The 21,397-nt window shown below is 37.6% G+C and overlaps 1 protein-coding gene and 1 long non-coding RNA gene across 3 annotated transcripts; one reads left to right on the forward strand and one right to left on the reverse strand.

The window, feature by feature from the left end:
* Positions 1-27: 27 nt before the first annotated feature.
* On the reverse strand, positions 28-13,886 carry grk5 (G protein-coupled receptor kinase 5). 2 transcript variants are annotated; one of them, XM_088070882.1, is made up of 17 exons: positions 13,610-13,886; positions 11,691-11,780; positions 10,660-10,772; positions 9,673-9,750; positions 9,444-9,541; positions 8,615-8,707; positions 8,358-8,421; positions 7,813-7,953; positions 6,707-6,897; positions 5,703-5,740; positions 5,089-5,178; positions 3,744-3,952; positions 3,523-3,660; positions 2,485-2,622; positions 2,277-2,408; positions 1,420-1,512; positions 28-1,274 (listed from the first exon to the last, which is right to left on the reverse strand). In XM_088070882.1, the coding sequence occupies exons 1-16, from the start codon at positions 13,659-13,661 to the stop codon at positions 1,420-1,422; spliced, it is 1,758 nt and encodes a 585-aa protein (XP_087927008.1). In that variant the 5' UTR covers positions 13,662-13,886; the 3' UTR covers positions 28-1,274. The 2 variants fall into 2 exon arrangements, with proteins under 2 accessions (XP_087927008.1, XP_087927009.1); XM_088070883.1 differs by lacking the exon at positions 1,420-1,512.
* LOC148186237 (uncharacterized) lies at positions 9,683-19,757 on the forward strand. The gene is made up of 3 exons (XR_015775116.1): positions 9,683-9,805; positions 17,251-17,309; positions 19,692-19,757. It is a non-coding gene; the product is annotated as an uncharacterized LOC148186237 (long non-coding RNA).
* The last annotated feature ends 1,640 nt before the right edge of the window (positions 19,758-21,397 follow it).

Genomic DNA, 21,397 nt, shown 5'->3' on the forward strand with positions numbered 1-21,397 from the left:
GATAAATGGATGAATCACACACAAAACTTCAAACTTCAAACTCTTTATTGTTTCTTATCTGTGAAATAAAAGTAAATAAAAGCTTGTTTTTTTCCCACTGAAGGAAATTGTTTTTAGTTTACAAATATGTACAGGAGGTCTGCGTCGCCAGGACTCGAACCCGCACATCTGGCTGCGGCGAAGGGTACGTATCGAGGCAGAGCTTCAGGATGGAGTCGCAGCAATGTGCGTCCTCTCCAGCTCCGCCCCCTCGTCTAAATATGGTCACTTCTGGCTCCAAAAAAACATGATGGCGTCGACCACAATGCAAAACTCAAGATCTCGAAACGTCCATAAACCACCGGGTGACGTCAGGGTAGCTACCTTCATTTCTTTTTTAGAGGGTATGTGTCGACGTCACTTCCCGCCTGAACACGCCCCCTTAGAGACAGTTTAGAAACAGCGAAAACGAAAATCAAATTAAGAGCTGCTGGACCAACAATCGGCTATCTTGACGTTTATATTTACCTGATTTTGACACATTAATTTAAAATTTGTTTATTTAATCAGCCACTAGATTTAAAAAGAAAAATGTTAAAAATCAAATCATGTAATCAGCTGATAATAAGTCAACTTACAGTGTCCAGTGTACCGACACATGTAAATATATGTATAATTTACTTGTACGTTTGATACTTAAGTACATTTATTACCTGAAAATTACTTTTGATACTTAAGTTCAGTTAATACGAAATGGGAACCGCAGATCCAGGTTTCGGTGGCTGGATTCTGTCTGTTTCTGTGCAGCGATCAGTTTTCTTCAGTTTGCTTCGAGCAAACGCTGCCGCTCGTCTTTCTGCTCCTCAGCGGGCGTAACCGCGCGTTGTAACGTTAACGTGCATACCCTCTATACGGCTCGTGTTCATGAAGTCACACTTGTACCAAAATTCAAGTACTTAACAAAAAAGCTACAAATTTGATTTAAAAACAAAGAATGTGTTGTTGCGTGTGTGACAAAACACTAAATTTCTGCATCTTTTTTTACCTGAGACGAAGTGAAGTGCTTTTATAGTGAAGTTCGGTGTTAAAGACTAAAAAAACTGTACAAACACAAAAACAAATGTATTTCATGCTGTTATTTACAGGGGCGAACAGAGCGGCCGTCTTTTGCTGCTCCGGGTGTTTGTAACGCAGTCTGAGCGTCCTCAGAGCGTCGAGCTGACCAGTCCAGACTTCAGGAAGCTCTCATTGGACACCAAACTCTGTTTGCTCTCGTCTGACGAGTCCGAGGGGTGCTGTCGGAAACAAGAAATATTCAGCCGACGCATAAATACACACTGACGCTCTGAGAAACAGTCAGTTGTTGGTGGAAAGTACAAATCTGAGGTAACTTTCTACTTCTGCTCCACTATATCCCAGAGGTAAATATTGTAGTTGTACTCAGTTTTTCATGCTCCTCCTGTCCCGTGAAATCCACGTGTCTCCAGATGTGCTGATTTTGAATGTTTGTGGTGAACGTAAGCTGGACTGGACCTAAATATTTGTATTTTTTAGTATTTATTTATTTGCACAGTAAAAACAAAACATCAACAAACTAGAAGCAGATTTTGCAGGAAAATCCAGAGAGGCTTATACGAATCTCACGTCTAAAAGAAATAAAAAGGAAGTAAAGAATCCTACAATATTAAGAAATAAGATCAATAAAGTACAATAAAAATGCCTACAGGATACCGTTTGAGTATTCGGATCTCTGATTCAGTTTTCAATATTTGTATTCCAGTTTGTTCGTTTTGACTATTTTACAAGGTTTCCACAGCTTTGGAAAACCTGGAAAAGTCAGTTAAAATCCTTGAAAGTTTTAGAAAAGTCATGAAATTTTTATTGTACGTTATGAAAGCGTTACTGTAGTCTTCTCTGGATGATCTTCCACGTAATCTAACATAACAGGAAATTTATTTTCTGTAGTTTGTCGACGTGACGCTCAAATATGTCAGAGATATTTACAGTAAAATTCATTTCTTTATTTTATCCCCTTCTTCAGACTCTCATTGTTGAACAGAGTTTGAATCTGATACGCCTGAAAAATGCTCGTCAAATGATGTTTTATCACTATAGGTCCTTGAAGAGTTATGGTAAAGTTTTGAAATGTTGTCCATTAAATGTGTGTATTTAAAACCCTCTTTTATTGCAGAGTGCTGGTTTGTTTAGATTCCTCCGCTTCCCTGTGTGGTTTTTGTACTTTTACTCAAGTAAAAGGTGCTAGTACTTCTTCTACCACTGCAGTAATGTTCGCTTACATGTCTGCGGAAGATTCGGTCCAGCAGGCTGCGTTTGGGGCTCTCGGGGGGCTGAGACCAGTCCAGGTCTGGAGATCGAGATCCTTGAGGGCCAAAGAGATTCAGCTGCCTGAAACATCCCGTCTCTATCACCTTACAGAGGAGGCAGACGGTGAGGGTTACGCTTTTCGGACGTACGTTTTCTGATGTAGCCTAGAGGCGAACGTACCTCGTTTTGCCAGGTTATAGGGACGCTGCCCGTGTTGAACTTGGAGTAGAAGTAGTCGTCCTTCTGGTCCAGAGTGACCCCCTTCACCGTGGAGAACTCTTCGATGTCCTGCACGTCGCTGCAGTAAACCAGTCTGGGCTACAGGAGGGAAAACACATCACAACACACAGTGAGTACGAACTGAAACTCAGCTTTTCTACCTTCAAACTCATCACTGCTGGTGGAAGGTGGTGTACTTTTACTACTTAACTACAAATCTGAGGTACCTGTACTTCAGGGTTTCCGTTTTTCTCTACTTTATACTTCTGCTCTGCTTCATCTCAGGAGGAAATCTTGTACTTTTTACTGCACAACATTCATTTAATACCTCGAGCTACTATCTAGATTCAGATTAATAACAGGAAATATAATAAATGAAGGAATTATGATGTTATTATTAATATAAGGCCGTTGAAATTAACCCTTTCAAACCTGCACTGACAAAATAGATATTGACAGAAATAATATCTATTATTTTAGGGGTAATTTCCTGTTTCCTGTTACTGTTTATAATTTTTATAGGCGATTTTAAAAACTGCATTTTGTGTGCAGAGTGGTATGAGTGTGAGTATTTGACGCTGCAAGAAAAAATATGACGTAAAAAAAAAAATGTTGCTGCTAATCATTGACATATCACAGGCTGTGGAAAAATTTTTAAAAAATCTACTTAGCATGTGAATTAAATGTAATTGAATGTGATTTTTTTTTCATCTAAAAACACAGTGGCATTGTAAAAAAACTGGAATTCAAAGGGTTAAAATTCTAATGATATTTATTTGACATTAATGATGAAGACTGATGTTGGTTGAAAAATAAACTAAATGAAAGTAGAAACTCTTATTAATGAATAATACTTTTTATAGTTTTTTCAAGGCCTGAATACTTCTGTCACTGCCCAGTTCGGTTTAGGTAACCAAAAAAAAAAATGTATACATGGATGTGCAGAAATAATTGAGTCTCAACCATTTTTCATTGGATCAATTTTGGGGGAGTACTTGCATCAGGTTTGAAGGGAGGCTCGACGAGTCCGGCCTCCAGCATCCTGAAGTTGATCTTTTTGAAGAAAGAATGCGACTTTACTTCTCTGCCGCCGGAGCTCCTGCAGCCGAGCCGCTGTTTCGGATCTTTGTGCAGCAGCTGCGACACAGGAAATAAAAGAAAACCCGTGGATTCCTTGAAATGTGGTCTTCGGATTTGAACGGATCAGTTTCTGGACTCACCGAGGAGCAGAGGTCTTTGACCGCCTTGCTGAAGTTGTCACCATATTCCACCTCCTCCGTCTGGATCCTCCTCTCCATCTCGGAGGGTGTAGGATGCTCCCCGCGGGCTCGCAGTGGAGGCTGACCGGCGGTCATCTCATAGATCAGACAGCCGAGGCCCCACCAGTCCACGCTCGTCCCGTAGTGTTCGTGTCCGATCACCTCCGGAGCTGAAAGGAGGGAATCGCGGATCTTTAACTGTCCGCTGCAGCCCGTGAGCGACAATCTGCTTAACTTACTGATAGAGTTTTTATGTGATTTAAGGAGGTTTCAGTCCCATCCAGACATCAAAATGACCTTTTTTGAGTTAACAGAGACACAAAGATTCATTATGAGGCAATTTTTCAGAATAACGGGAGGCCGGTCGCTGCAGCCCCAAACATATGTCTAGGATTTTAGGACATTTCTTTGTTTTAAGGGCATTCGTTGGTTTTTAGGACATTGCTCGGGATCAAACGATATTTCTCAGATGCTGGGACATTTTCAGGATTTTAGGAAGTTTTTTGGATTTTAGGACATTTTTAGGATTCTAGAAAGTGTCTTGGATTTCAGGACATTTCTCAGATTCTAGGACATTTCCTGTATTTTAGGACATTTTTAGGAATTTAGGAAGTTTCTTGGGTTTGAGGACATTTTTAGGATTTAAGGATTTTCCACAGATTCTGGGACACTTCTTGAATTTTCAGACATTTCCAGGATTTTAGGACGTTTCTTGGATTGTAGAGCATTCTCAGATTTTAGGACATTTATCGGATTCTAGGACATTTCTTGGATTTTAAGGACATTAGGATTTAAGGATTTTCCTCAGATTTTAGGGCATTTCTCAGATTCTAAGGTATTTCTTGGATTTTAAGACATTTCTAGGATTTTAGGACATTTCTTTGTTTTAAGGGTGTTTCTTGGTTTTTAGGACATTTCTCAGATTCTTGGATTTTAAGTCATTTCTAGAATTTAAGGATTTCCCTTGGATTTTGGGACATCTCTTGGATTTTAGGACATTTTGTAGGTTTTTTGGATATTTCTTGGATTAAAGTACATTAGGGTCTTTTTTGGGGGTGTGGGGGATCCTCCTCTGGCACTTTTTTGATCAACAAGCTCTATTTTGATGCTGTTTTAAGCACTCTGGCTCCTCATGGACACTAAAGTACAGAAACATTTTGGCTCGGGGTCTGTAAGTTAAGTATCACCGCTGTAAAGCCTCCCAGAGCTGCAGGAATCAGCCTCTGGGGAATTGTTGCTGAAAGCCGTCACTCTTTGTCCTTGGACTTGTTTGTCCTGAATCGATCACGGCGAGGTTCATACGTACCCATGTATCCCAGTGTTCCCACTCTGCCTCGCACCAGATTTCCCTCAGACAGCCTCACAGCCAGGCCCAGGTCTGAGATACGGATGTGTCCTAGAAGGAGCAAATACCAGAAAATCCACTGAACCGGTTTATATTTCTTTGTCGTTGTGACGGACTTTCCCTTCATTAATTTAACCTGTTTCCCTGTGGCTCAGCTGAGGCGTGCAGCCGGAGCTGGAACCAACACAGTAACCATGTGACAACCGCAGCCGCGCTACCCAGTAATTACGGAGACACGCAAAACCAAAAGGTATCTCCAGGTTTCCAAACATGCTGCCAAGAATGAACGAACAGGTGCAGGGTTTTCTTAAAATAGACGCCACGCCTGATTCCCACAGGCCTTCCACTTCCTCAAACCGCCTTTGTTCGAACACCTGTCAAAATACCGTCAACACGACCGTCTGGCTCAACTCGACCTGTTATCATCATTCAGGCTAATTTCACAGCTAAAAATAACCGAGGTGTTTCGTCATGCTCTCGGTTTGGAATCTGGTGTTCCTTAAGTTTATGACAGGACGTAAGTCGTTGCGTGAGATTCATTTATTGCGCGAGAAACAAACAGGAGGTTTACGTACCGTTGTCGTCCAACAAAATGTTCTCTGGTTTCAGATCCCTGCAAAGTCAAACGCAGTATATCTGTCAGTTTGTAGTACTTTTGAACCCTGAGCAAATTAGTGCAGAATCTTTCAAAAACATGGAAAAAAGGCAAAAAGTAACTTGGTGAGAAATGTTCAACAAATTGCAAAAATTGGTACATTCAGAAAACTATGTTTAAAAAGCAAAGGGAAAAAAGTTTTACGTTAAAAAGAAAAAATATGTTTACAGCTAATTAACAAAACTACAATTTAAAATTCTGTTTCAGAATTTTTAACATTTTGAAGCACTTTTTCTGGGTCATTTCCTTTTTTATTTTTTTTTAATGTTTTCATATTTTTCTTTTTTTCTCTCTTTTTTTAAATATGTATGTAATGTAATTTTTTGTTTGGTGCAAGAGTTAAATGTCAAACTCAATGAGACCTTGAGATCTGTCTCATTCTTGTGAACATGATTTCTTAACAACACCTTAAGAGGTTTTTTTTCAAATTTGGCACAAACGTCCACTTGGAGTTAACAATCAGCAAAACAGAATTTGTTGTTTAACGTACAAATTTACTCTGACCTTGCATTTGTCTCATTCTCATTCTCATTCTCGTAAAAACGAAAACTCAAGAAGGCTGTGAGAGAGTTTACTCAAATTTGGCACAAACGTCCACTTGGACTCAAGAACGATCTCATTAGAGTTTGTTGGTCAGGGAGAGGTCAGAGGTCAAGGTGACTTAACTCATGTATTTTTGGCCATAACTTAAGTATGCATACACTGATTATTACAAAATTTCACACAAATGTCTGATAAGATACAACGATGGCGTGAGGACACTTTATACTCAAAAGGCCAAAGGTCAACTTCACTGTGACATCATTATGTTCTGCAAAAACGCTTTTCTGTCCGTTATTCAGCGTCTTATCTACAGATAATTAGGTCGGATATAATGTGGTATTAGTACTTTTACTCGAGCTGCTGAGGCAGGATCGCACTGACCTGTATAATATCGACCTCTGGTGGAGGTGAATTAAACCGCAGCAGACTTCTGCAGCGTAGAATCGCACTCTGACTTTCTCCAGGCCGGGCTCGCCGATGTTATAAATGTGAAACCTCAAGTCCCCGCCGCTCATCATGGTCAGGACCATGCAGAGCGCGTGCTTGGTCTCGTAGGCGTACGCCAGGTTCACCTGAAGGGAAAACAGGGACGTGCGTGTTGAAGTGTCGATCCGGTAACCTCTCAAACTCTGCCGGACCAAATGCTCAAATCCATTTAACCTCAGTTTTTTATTCTAATAGAGATCCCAAACTTTCTGGTGAAATGTTTATAAAAACAAATAATAATTTATTGTATAAGTCAGTGATTTCAGAGGTTAATACGATCAAAACATTTCATTATTTTACCGTTTTTCAAAACAAACCAACTTTTTTTTTTTACATTTTTGTAAAACCAAAGTCACAACAACAGCTACTTATAAACACGTAAAAAAATATATATTTTTAACAAGTTATTTAGTCCCAGATAACTGAATAATAACTGTCAGAAGAGAAAAAGTGTAATATTTATTTTAGCATTTTTTATTTTTATTTTTGTTAAACAACTCTTTAAAAATAGATTTTTCATCCATTTATTAACTTCTTTTATTTATTTATTTTTTGAGAAAAAAAAGGAAAAATACATTTTTGACATTCAGCAATGGCCCACTCCAAAATGCATCAGCTGGGGTGAGCGAGAAATAAATTAAATATTTCATAACGCACTGAATAACCTGTTAAAAAGAATAATTTGGCTGTAAATACGTCGCTGTTGTTACTTTGGGTTTACAAAATTAGTAAAGCAGTTGGTTTCAACCAAAAAAGATAAAATGATTATATATTTTTATAGTTTAAACCTCTTACTTGGCTTTAGAAAGTTTGAGAGGTTGAAAAGTTTAAAGCTGTCATTATTTTTGTTTTATTTCTGCTGTAATTTGGGTTTTGAACATGGAGGTCTACGGTGTTTGACTCTAATCTGGAGCCAGACTCGTGTGGACATCAGAGGAAACACTTTTCACCTTGCAGCCTGTAAACTTATTTTGGAAAGAGCGTGAGCGCAGTGATCTCACCACAAATCGACTGTCGAGCGCTTCCAGGAGCTCCTTCTCGTTGAGAGCCATGTTTTCTCCCCTCCTCTTCTTCACGTGAGTCTTCTCCAGCTTTTTGCAGGCGTACATCATCCCCGTGGCTCTCACCTGACAGGCCCACACCTGCACACCAACCACAACACGGACATATTCTGAATTATATTTCCTGATGATGGTCAAGCAAAAGAGAAAAATGCCCAGAAATGATCAGAAATTGAGAAAAAATTATCAGGATTTTTTAGAATTATTGTCATTTTATATTTGAAATTATGTTACACATGAAGAAAAAACGATATTAAATTGCAGCACATTTTCAGGTAATTCTCCTTCTCTTTTTTAAAAAAATATTTACACTTATTTTTTTTCTTATTTTCAGGTAATTTTCTTGAAACATTTTTACTAAATTCTTGCTAATTTTGGGTAATGTCTTGTTATGTTGCTCACTGCCTTTTCGCCATGTCTTTGAAAAATATCAAACCAGTTTTCTCAGGTTCCAAAGGGTTAAAGTGATGCAGGTTTGGTCTTACCTCTCCAAAGCCTCCTTTCCCGAGGAGTCTGTACTGTCTGAATGTGTGCTTGGTGATGGGCTGCCTTGAGGAGAAACACACATTGTTTTTAATTTGTTCAGACAGTTGAAGTCGTCATGGAAACTCGATGCGGCACACAGTTAGCGGTTAGCACGATGGAGCGTTTCCAAATACAGGCTGATAAACCAGCTACCCAACCACATCACACGTTTTATTTATGTCTTATTTCCTTGTTTCGAACACACACACACACTGACCTCTCCAACATCTTCCACTGCAGGAAACGATCGAAAAACATGCTCTCCTGATACTGGATGAACGGCTCGCCACTCAGGAATTTATGAAGGTCTCTGAGACAGGAAACAGAGAGGTTAGTCCCTAAAACTGTGACACTCAGTTTAGGCATGAGGGCCAAATCTGGCCCCTGATAGGGTGCCGCGTGGCCCCCAGAACATTTTCTAATTCACAATAAAAATAAAGTGATTCACACTGGGAATTGTTTTTGTACTTTTAGTATAGATAAGGTGCCAGAGAGCATAAAAAAGCATCAAAATAGAGCTTGTTGGTGAAAAAAAGAGCCAGTGGAGGATCCCCACACCCCCGAGAGAGGTCCTAGATAAGACACTAATGTCCTAAAGTCATAGAAATGTCCTAAAATCCTAAAAACATCTCAAAATTCTAGAAACATTCTAAAATTCTGGAAACATTCTAAAATTCTGGAAACATTCTAACATTCTGGAAACATTCTAAAATTCTGGAAACATTCTAACATTCTGGAAACATTCTAAAATTCTGGAAACATTCTAACATTCTGGAAACCTTCTAAAATACTAGAACTAAAAAAATCTAGAAGTGAATTCTAGAAGTGTCCTAAAAGCATAGAGATGTTGCAAAGATCCTAAAATTCTTAAAAATGTCCTAAAATCTGAGAAACATCCCAAAATCCAGGAAACATGCTAAAATCCTAGAATTGTCCTAAAACCCAAGAAACATCCCAAAATCTGAGAAATGTCCCAAAATCTTAGCAACATCCGAAAATGTGTGCACACGTGTAGCCAGAATGAGTTTGTGTGTTTTTGGACTCACTCTCGGCAGCTGTGGAAGACGTCCATGCAGGGGTGGAGGTCCAGCATCTGGATGCAGCTCTGCTCGTGTTTCAGCACCACGGACACACACTGATTGGACTAAAGGACACAGGGATGACGGGGTTAAAACGGTGAGAAGGTTTTTGTGATAATATCTGCAGATTAAAGTAGTTACTGCTGATTTGTGCTGCACAGAAGTAAAAAAAAGTGTTTTTGTGTCGCTGTCAGACCTGACTCCAGAGGAATCTCTGAATGATGCTGAAGCCGAAGTCTCTCCTCTCTTCATCGGACTTTGTCTCGAAGGCGTCCTGAAGGGCGAAGACATGGATCAGTGTGAGCAGAGGCAGCGTGTGAATGTTACGGGTCAGTGAGAGGCAACATTTCTTAAAGTTTATCAGTTTCAAACTTCAGCTCCGAGACGCTCTGCGTCATTAAAACTGACGATAATCACATCATTTGAACTTGTTTCTAGGATTTTAGGACATTTAGGATTCATTTATTCATTCATTCATTTAGGATGTCCTAGGATTTTAGGACATTATGTCTTAGATTTTAGAATGTGTCTGACTTTTTAGGACATTTCTACGATTTTAGTATCTTCTATGATTTTAGATCATTTCTCAGATTCGCGGATATTTCCAGGGTTTTAGCACATTTCTAGGATTTTAATACATTTCTAAGGTTTAGGAAGTTGTTTAGGATTTTAGGGCCTTTCTGGATTTTTGGCTATTGCTTGGATTTTATTGTATTTCTTAGATTTTAGGACATTTCTGGGTTTTTAGGACATAACTATGATTTCTAGAAATGTTTTTTGATTTTAGCACGTTACAAGGATTTTACCACATTTCTAGGATTTTAGATAATTCCTCAGATTTTCTGACATTTCCAGGATTTTAGCACATTTCTAGGATTTTATTACACTGCTTTGATTTTAGGACATTTCTGGGCTTTTAGGACATGGCTACGGCTTTAGTTTTTAGGATTTTAGGGCATTTCTGATTTTAGATAATTTCTAGGATTTTAGGATATTAGAAGATTTCTGGGATTTTAGTTCTAGGATCATTTTCTTGTCACCTTGAACTATTTTTGTTATTTTGCAGTTTGTATTTTTTGCATCGCAGCAGTTTGCTCAGGGTTCAGAGGTCTAAATACTTGTGAAAGGTGTCTGAAAGTAGCACAAGAAAAGTGTCTCCAGGTTTCAAAGGGTTAAAGATTACCAGAGCGTCCAGGAGGGACATGTAGTTCTGCAGATCAGGTCGACTCCGACAGAACAGCTGGAACAGTTTCTTGCCGATCGGCTGCTGCACACACATACTGTAGTAGTCTCGTTCTGACGGAGGAAATAAAACATGTTAAAATCACTCAGCAAACCCAAGACAAGCCCCTAATGTCCTTAAATCCCAGAAATGTACTAAAATATTAGAAATGTACTAAAATATTAGAAATGTACCGAAAATCCAAGAAATATCTTAAAATTCTAAGAATGTCCAAAAAGTCTAGAAATATTATCAAATCTGAGAAATATCCTAACACATCGGAAGCATCCTTAAACCCTGGAAATGTCCTAAAATACAAGAAACATCCTAAAATCTGCAAAATATCCCAAAATCCTTGAAAAATCTTAACAATCTCGAAATATCCTAAAATTCTAGAAATGTCCAAAAATCCAGAAAAATCCCCCCAAAATAGAAATGTCCTAAAAACAGAGAAATGATCTAAAATCCTTGAAATGTCCTAAAAATTTTAGAAATGTCCTAAAATCCTAGAAAAGTTGTAAGATCCCAGAAATGTCCTAAATCTAAGAAATGTCCTGAAAGCCAAGAAATATCCTGAATTTTTAGAAATGTTCAAAATTCTACAAACATCACAAAAACATAGAAATGTTCGAAAAACATAGAAATTATCTAAAATCCTAGAAATGTTCTAAAATGCTATAAAAACTCTAAAATCTGTTGTTCTAAGTTGTAAGATCCCAGAAATGTCCTAAATCTAAGAAATGTCCTGAAAGCCAAGAAATATCCTAAAATTTTAGAAATTTTCAAAATTCTAGAAACATCACAAAACATAGAAATGTCCTAAAAATTTTAGAAATGTCTTAAAATCCTAGAAGTGTCCTAAAATACTAGAAATATCCTTAAATCCTAGAACCGTGCTAAAACACTTAATGTTCTGAAAGCCCCTGAAACGTCCTAAAATCCAGGATTTAAAATACTCACACACACACACACACACACACACACACCTATACCTATGCTCATGGCCAGGTCCACACACTGACTGATGTGCGGGAAGCGAAGCATGTCTTTCCATTTCCAGCTCCGTCCTTTATTCCCTCCGCCTGCAGACAGAAAGAAAACAGTCACGTTGCGGAGCGATCACTCGGAGCGATCACTCGGAGCGACTCGTGTGGTCTCGTGTCGTGTCGTCAGCGCTCGGCCCCGCCCGTCAGCTGTCAGACGAAAGTTTGCTCGTGCAGTGAATGAACTATTAATAGCGCGGGGAGCAGGTGAGCAGAGCCTGTGGGACCGCATTACTCTGCGACTTACTTTCACCTTTAAATTTCCACGCTGACACCGGAACAGGACGTCTCAACCTCCCGCAAAAAATACATTTATTTAACAACTTCAGCAACGCATGCACATTAACCCTTTAACACCTGGATCCACATCCGTTTTCCTGGTTTGATTTCTTTCAAAAACACAGGAAAAAAAGAGCAACTTGAAACTTAATTAGTTAAAGATTAAAAGGCAATGATCTGAAAATTATTAGATATTACCGAAAAAAGGGGAATAAACTATATTTGTAATGGTCTTAACCCTTTGAAACCTGGGCAAATTTGTTTGATTTCATTTATTTCTTTTTCAGAAACATGGGAAGAAGGCAACACGAGAGGAAATGACTCAGAAATGAGCAAGAAATTAGAAAAAAAAAGTTTGAAGAAAAAAAACAAGGTATATATGTAAAAATAAAAAAGGGTTGCAATTAAAAAATATCTCTATATACATTTTTATCTTATAACGTAATTTTAAATATGTGACAAAATATGTTTAAAAAAACATGAAAATAAAACAAAAACAAGGAAATTACCTGATAAAAAAACAACTCTAAAAATAATCATAATAATTCTCTAAAATAATTTGAAATATATAATTATGATAATTATGAATAAAGTTCTGTGAACATTTCACCCTTCTTTTTAAAAAATAAATTTCTAAATCTACTATTTTTTTTGCAATTTTAGGACAGTTCTTGCCATGTTGCTCATCTCCTTTTTTGCCATATTTTTGGAAGAAATCAAACCAGGTTTCAGAGCTTGAAATTCTTGTGAAAACATCTGGATGTAGCACAAGAAAGCAATGTCCATCCAGGTTTCAAAGGGTTAATTATGAAACAGAAAAACAAATACATAAATATAAACTTTTCAGCATCTGCTTGGGGTTTTGTTTGTTTGTTGTTTTTAGTGTTTTTAGTTTTGGGGGTTTTTTTTGCCTATTTTCAGGTAATGTTCTTGTACCTTTTTGACTTTTCTTGCTACTTTTTTTTAACCATTTCTTGTTAAGCTGCTCTTTGTCCTCTTCCCAAATTCTTGAAAGAAATCAAGCCAATTTGCTCCAATATCAAAGGGTTAAGGGAGAATGTAATTCTTCACTCTCATGAAAAATTAAGTGTTTCTGGTGCTGAAATGTAACTTTCTGCTCAGTTTTCCTTCAAAGAGCCGCAGAGGAAATATTCACCCAGAAGTATTAAATTATCGAGGATAAATAAAGCCAGTTTTGACGTGGTTCGATAAGCAAAAAAAATGTCCTAAAAGTCGTGTTAGTGTGCTGGTAATCTGAGATCAGTTTCATCATTTCTCATCCTTCAGCACCTTCTTGTTGTTATCGTCCTCAGTTCACCCGACCAAAACGAAACAGGAGCCTCCTGTGACCCCTGACCAAGGTTATGTCATAAAGTGCAAAACATAATTAAAAAAAGAAACTTAAAGTCTAAAAAAAAAACGATTTAAAACAAAGTGCAACATGTTTTTAAATTAGCCTCTTATTTGGTCTTAAAGTGGCAATAAAATATATTAATAATAATTTAAAAAATTAAATAAGAATTTTAATATTGTGTCTTTTTGTCACTTTCCAAAAAATTTAATTAAATTTAGTAAGAAAGGGCTCTTACCTTCTCTGGCTTTAATAAGGACACTATTTGCCACCATGCTTTCAATCTCCATGTAGGAGTTTGTGTTTGATCCCAAAGTCGTCCTGGTGTGTTTGTCCCAAAGTCGCCGGACAGTCCAGCGTTCATGCAGCGACTGTAACTAAATAAAAAGTCTTCAGCAGCCACAGTCAGCGAACAGCAGCGGTCCAGTCGGGCAGGTTGGAGCAACGAGGTGTGCCTGCCGTCTAACCTGCAGTCCCTGTGACTCACTGATGAATGGAGGTGAACTGTTTGCAGGTTTTGTACCGCAGACAGCGTCTTCCAGCAGCAGGACACTCCCTCGTCCTCACAGAGGCGGGACAGACGCTCATCATCACCTGAAGAATGACTGCTGTCACTGTGAGGACACAAAAAATCATTTACATTCAGCTCCGTACATCAGAGGCAAAATTCAGATTTGTTTAAAAGAAGCTGCACTGAAGTCTTTTATTTACACGCAGATCTGCTCACATTTAATGTGGATTTATCAAAAACGGACTCAGAGCTTTTACTTAACCCCTTAAAATCTGAACAAATGAGGTTCATGTCTTTCAAACATACTTCCCAAAGAAATGACCCAAAACTAGCAAGAAATTAATAAAAAAGATTCAAGAAAATTACCTGAAAATTAACGCACAAAGAAAATGGCTTGAAAGAAGTGAGAAAAATATAAATGTAGTTAACTTTAAATATATAAGTATAATTATTTTTTATTTTTTGTTAATAGTTTTTTTCTGTTTTTCTGTCTCTCTCCCTGTATTTTTATTTTTTTTAAACTAATTTTCTGTAAATTTCCTTTCCAGCATTTTCTTTCGTCTTTGAAAAACATGAGAAATGGGCAACGATGAGATCACCAAGAACTGTTCCAGAAATGAGCAAGAAATTAGGAAAAAAGAAGAAGAGAATTACCTATGAGATTAGCAAAATAAACAAAGCAAAACAACAAAAAACAACTACAAGAAACACGAAAGTAAAAAAAACATATAACTGCTAAAAAAGTCATAATGATTCTGTAAAACAAACAAACCAAAAACAAAAGAAACAGGGAAGTTAAAAAAAACAAATGACCTGGAAAAAACTGCTTAACAAATTAATTTAAAATATATACTTAGGATAATTCTGAAACATTATATATATATATATATATATATATATATATATATATATATTAAAAAGGTCAAGTAAAATAACAAAAATGTAAGCATCAAAGTAAAATTAGTAAAAAAAAAAAAAGAAAAGAAAAAACAAATAACTAAAAGTGAAAGTTGACAAAAATATGAGAAGTCAAATAAAGTGCAAATACTCCCCAAATCCTTTGAATGCCTGACAAATAAGCTTGATTTCTTTTACAAACACAGTGGAAATACGATAAGCAACTCTCAAACAAATTATCCCAAAATTAGCAAGATATAAGAAAAAAGTCCATGGACAATTACCTGAAAACTAACAAACAAAAACAAAGAAACAAAAAAGTAAAGGAAAAAGAAGTAAAAATGGAAATGTGCTTTAAAGTATAATCATTCTGTAAAAGTTTTCCTTTAGTTCAGCTTGACTGAACCTCATGGAGCTCAGCTGAAGTGTTAAAGTGTTAACTGAAATAACCCTCTAGGTGGCGCTGTGGTTTTACAAACGTCACCTCAAAGATAAAAACTTCCTCCTCTTCTGTCCAGGTGTGATTTTACTCCACCGATGTTACAGAGGGGAGAAATCCTGACATCTGGTGGACAGACGACTCAGTTACAGTTTGTGTTTGTCAGGAACCAAACTTAACCCTTTAGGGACTGTTTGGGGCATTTTACACACTTTTCAGTCTTCATTTTTTGACAATAAGTCTAAAATACACTGTGGAAACTAAATAGTTACATTCAGACTGTTCAGGTCCAAAAATGCTCCATTGAAACCCATTCAAACTGACATTTTTGATCCCACAGCCATCAGAGCAGAAAAACAGGACTTGTATTATTTCTGGGTGTCATTCTGGGCTTTTGACTCTGAATTTGTCATTTTGACTATTTTCCACCTGATGAGGTCATTTTGACCATATTTGGCATATGGAGGAAATACATGCTATTTCCACTAGGTGACCTGTCACAGTCAATGTAGCTGCTGATCACTGACATATCCCAGACTGTCAGCAGCTACACTCACACACTGACATATCCCAGACTGTCAGCAAATAAATAAATAAATAAATAAATAATCATCATTATCATCTGTTTAACATGTAGTATATTGAAATAATTCATTTTTTGTGGTGTATTTTTAAGATTATGTTGGTTAGAGGATCTGAATGTCAGTTTTGATAATTTTTCCATTCTTTTTCTACTAGTGCTCAGCACTACCTTAAGAAATATTGCTCCCAGTCTTACATTTTATTATAACTTGGCCACGTGTCCGGATAGGACGGAGTTCTGGTCCGGATCCGGTTCACGGTGCGCCATTGTTGATGCCTGGCTTACAGGTACATGTGATGAATCAGTGGTTTGGGCGCTATTAACAGCCACCTCCGTGCGCATTGGCCACGCGCAATAACAGGTGTTTTGTTGGAAAACCTCACAGGAGCGAGACAGTTTGTAAAACCGATCCAGTCAGAGCGGGCCTGGGACATGTCCGCACTGTGGAGCGGCTGTGGGACATGTCCGCACTGTGGAGCGGGCTGTTGGACATGTCCGCACTGTGGAGCGGGCTGCGGGACATGTCCGCGCTCTGGAGCGGCTGTGGGACATGTCCGCACTGTGGAGCGGGCTGCGGGACATGTCCGCGCTCTGGAGCGGCTGTGGGACATGTCCGCACTGTGGAGCGGCTGTGGGACATGTCCGCACTGTGGAGCGGGCTGTGGGACATGTCCGCACTGTGGAGCGGGCTGCGGGACATGTCCGCGCTCTGGAGCGGCTGTGGGACATGTCCGCACTGTGGAGCGGGCTGTGGGACATGTCCGCACTGTGGAGCGGGCTGTGGGACATGTCCGCGCTCTGGAGCGGGCTGTTGGACATGTCCGCACTCTGGGGCGGGCTGTGGGACATGTAACATCATAATGAAATTAAAGCTGCCCTGGTATGTGGGGGTCCTGATGGGGACATCAGGCGGTAGTTCATGACTGTGACAGTCGGATAATGCCTGCAGAGAGGTTGGACCCAGGAGGCTTTTTTGTGCGTCTCGGCATGATACAGAAGTGTCCCCATAGTCATAAATGTATGTTAAATTGGGCGTCGGGGCTTCGCGTTAGGGGGCGCTGTGGAGCCATTTTGCCACGTCTGTTTCCAAAACCATCAAAATACAAAATTTATTTTTGACGAGCACATCACATTTCATGCATTTTTGGGCATGTTTAGACGTCCAAAAATGCAATTCATTGAGGAGAAATATAATACTTGCATTTCAAAAGGTCCTTGCATGGTTCGTGCTCGGGACCTAATTAGCAACACAGTTTTGTGCAGCAGATTTTTTTTGTGTGATTTTGTGATTTGTGATTTTGGGCTGTATAGATAAAACTAACTTTTCTTGACTTGAAGTTTGACATCTCAGCTTTCTGGATGATTAAAAATGAATATTTGAAAAGGTGAGAGATAATAATCCTTCTTCGTCTGTCTCAAAATGCATCTTTTTTTCTTTGTCTTCCACAGAGACTACAAACACCGTCGGACACTGCGAGCAGGCGTCCTGCTCTGAGCGGCAGAGCAGTGTGAGTACATCCTGCTCTCACACACCTCACACACTTTACATCAGCACACACTCATTACGGCCGTTTATCAGCTGATATCGGCCTGAAGCCTAAAGAGGTGAAGGTTGAAGGTGAGACGGGATTTCCGTCACATGAGAGAATTTGAGCGCGCAGGATCAAATCTCAGATTATTCAATCCTGTCCTACAAAAGAATAAAGTGATCAGTTATCAGTGATTTCATTTAACATCTGGGGTCAAACGTTTAGTTAAAGGATTTATTTTTGTGAATATATTCCGACTCTAAAATGTTTTGATCTGCTAACTTTTTATTTTTAACTTTTGTGCCAAAAAACAACGAAAAATTCACAATTTAAACCAACGGTACATACTGATCAGTGTCGAAATGTACTGCTATAATCATCTTTTTTTAAAAATATAGACTATTTTTGGGGAAAATGTTGGCCCTTTAACCCTTTAAAACCTGAACCAACTGACCAGATTTCATAAAAAAAAACCAAAAAGATAAAATAATTAATATTAATCACAATAATAATAATAATTATAAATATATTTTTCAGGACATTTTTTCTATTTTTTGTTATAATTACTTCTGATAATATCTCAATCTATCCTAAACAAGAGTTTGCAATTTCAAGCAATTAAAAATGTGTTAAAAGCCATAAAAATGTCAAATTAACAGTGTGCTCTGACAACATCTGTGTAAAAACGGGGGGGTGAAAATGTTGCCCCTTTAACCCTTTAAAATCCCAGCAAAATGGGCTGATTTCGGTCAGAAACACAGGAAGAAGTTACAGGAAAATACTTGAAATTTACAACAACAAAAAAGAGAAAAACAAAGAAAAAACGTGTTAAAAAGGTAAAAACAAACAAACCAAAAAGGTTTTTTAAAAAATGAATAAATTAAATAATAATAATAGTAATAGATAGGACTCATGTAGCACTTAAAAAACGTCTTTTAAGTTTTTTTTAAAAATAAATATTATATAAATTTAATTTATAGTAATTATGAATGAATGTTCAACATTTTGGAGTTTAGGGGAGCGACTGTGATTTGTATTTGAGGAACGTTAGATAATGAGTTGCCTGCGGGCTGATGGGAAGTCTCAGCGACGGCGTTTCATGTGGGACGATCTGAATGCCATCAGAGTGATCAGCTGGTTGTTTCTGCCCTTTTAAAAGACGCCACAGGAGAAACCGGTGTTCTCCTTCTGTGCTGCGACGCTGCGAATCTGAAAAGTTCTCAGTCAAGTTCAGGGTCCGTGTCGAAGCGATGATGTGTCACTTTCACGCCTTTAGTTTTGAAACAAAGTGCTCCCTGTGTGTCCGCCCCGAGCGCCGTTCATTCTGAGGACAAGCGACCTTTCAGGGAGGCAATTTCACCGCTCATCCGTGTCCAACTGATTTCAACAACGTAACCTATTTTCAAGCTTTTTTGTGTCCGAAATTTACCCTTAATTTAACCTGAAAATCTGCTTTTTCTGACCAAAATAAGAGAAAGCAACAACAAGTTACAGAAAAACAGTAAATGCAAGTTTTGACCTGATTCTGGCGTGACATTAAAATTTGAGGGATCGCAAAAAATGAAAATAAAGCTGAACAGTAAATATTGGAAGTATTTGTACTTGAGTATTTCCACTTTCTGTTACTTTACACTCAACATGTCAGAGGGAAATTTTGTACTTTTGACTGTCATTTTGTATTGTTACAGGTTAACCCTTTGAAACCTGAGCAAACTGGCTTGATTTCTCTCAAAAACATGAAAAAAAGGCAATGAGGAACTTAAGAAGAAATTATCCAAAATATAGAAATTAATTAATTAATTAAGGACATTTCTTAACCATTTTAGAAAAAAAACAATAAAGAAAAAAACAAAAAACCAAGGCACTCTTCTTCTGATAAAAAGCTTTGTTATAAAGGCTTCACGAAGGAGCAGAATAAAATAAAGGACCTTCATCGGGAAAGAAAAAATGTTGAATAAAAAGACAATTTTGATTTTTTTCAGAAACATGGGAAAAAGGCTATAAGCAAATTAGGAACGTAGGACGAAATTACCCCCAAAAAACTGGCATTAAAAATTCAAGAAAATCAAGTAAAAAAATAGTAAAAAAAAAAAAAAAAAGAAAGAAAATAAATGACCTAAAACCTATAAAATAATTATTTTTACAGTATGAAGCACTTTGCGTTACAGTTTTGTATGAAAGTGCTTTACAGATGAATTGATTGATTATTTTCTGAATTTCTTGAATATTATGAATTTTTTGGACACTTTGATTTTACAGCACGAGTTGTGTTTAAGTTTGTAAATTAATTTTTTATGTCGTTTTGTTAATAAACGCGGATCCCCACGACTTCAATTCATCAAGAATTTTCTCTGTTTTTAGATTCTCTGTTCATTATGGAAACATTCGAGAAAAATGAATTTTCTTCCCAATTCAAAGTACCAAAAGGTGAGTCATTTACGTATAAATGATCATTTGGGGAATAAAATAATCCCTGAAGGATACGAGACAGAAAAATATACATATATTTGCACAGTTCTGCATTTTTCCTCTGAATTTCAACATTTTTTCAGTGTTTTTTCACTTCCTCAAGTCTCGAAAAACCTCAAAATAAAACAGTTTGGGAAGAGGAAAGTTATTTTTGGGGGGGGTGGAGTGTTTTAGCTCACGTGTTAACCTGTGGTGAGAAGTCACGAGCAGATATTGTGTCATTTTAGGTCTCACATGACAATAACAGATGTGAATCACTCATCCAAGACAACTTTTCCTGCCATGTTTTCACTGCCTAAACTTCAGTTTCAGCTCACGTGTGCACCTTTTCAGCAGCGTGTTTATGTTAAACGTGTGTGTTTAACCCTTTGAAACTTTAACTGATCTTTGAACCGTGAGCAAATTGGTTTGATTTTCTAACGAAAACATGGAGAAAAGTCAATGAGAAACTTGGAAAGATGTGTAAAATAAAATAACAAAAATATTTATATTTAATTATTATAATTGCATATTCAAAATTATATTACATAAAAATAGATATTTTTACGTTTTCAGCCTTTTTTGTGTCATTTTCTTTCTTTTTTTGTCTTTTTAAAAATACTTTCCTTTTTTTTAAAATTATTTTCAGGTAATTTTCTTGCAGTGTTTTTACTAAATCCTTGCTGATTTTGGGGCCATGAGTTGATCAGTTACACAGACCCGTCCCACAAATTGAGAAAAATTAGTAAAAAGTGACAAAAGAAAGACCTGAAAATTGGTTTTAAAAAGTTTTTTAAGAAAAAGTTTTTAAATTTTTTTAAATTTTTAAGCACTTTTAAGTCTTTTTGTTTTGTTTTGTTTTTCTTTAACCTCCACGTTGTTTTAATTTTTTTGTTTGTTTGTTCAGTTTTTTTGTTTTTTGTTCATTTTCAGGTAATTTTCTTGAACTTTTTTCGTATTTTTTGCTCAACTAAAGCCAGTTTACTCATGTTTAAAGGGGAGAAACGTGCATTTTTAGGGTAAAGTGTTATTTTCGGTGATGTGTCAGAGTGTAAATCAGCATCTCGTGTTCAAAAATTCGTCAGAAAACAACAAAACGTCTGTTTTCATTGTGAAATATTTGTGTGAGAGAGTCATGGATCACCTGCAGTGACTCACCATCTCACTTTTTAATCCAGTGACACATCCATCAGATCGGAAACACATGATGTTTGAGGGCGAGGGGAAGCTCAAGGCTTTTTAGTTAAGACTTCCTCTTTTTAATTAAATACCACCATCAGCATTCAGGAAAGAAAGGCATGTGAGGAAAAACTCACAATTCTGGCTTTTCAAGTGCGGGCTGACGTGAGGCGCAGAGATTTCACAGAGCAGTCAGATGAGCGTCTGTGGTGGCTGCTGCTCTGTGACTCTATGTGTCCGTAATACGTATGAAGCGATCATGAGTACGCTCTGCAAGAGAGGAGCTCTTCATCGCCCAAATTCACCAAATCCATGAATAAAGAGAAACGAGGCATCGGGCATCATCAGCGGTTACGGCGTCTCGATGTTCTTAAACACTCTAACCTGCAGGGAAATGTTTGGTTTGATTGTAAAATGACGCTCTGGGATCTTAATTATCT

This window comes from Plectropomus leopardus, chromosome 20 (genome assembly GCF_026936395.1).
Source record: "Plectropomus leopardus strain MGB_pleo_1.0 chromosome 20, ASM2693639v1, whole genome shotgun sequence".
Taxonomy (NCBI): domain Eukaryota; kingdom Metazoa; phylum Chordata; class Actinopteri; order Perciformes; family Serranidae; genus Plectropomus; species Plectropomus leopardus.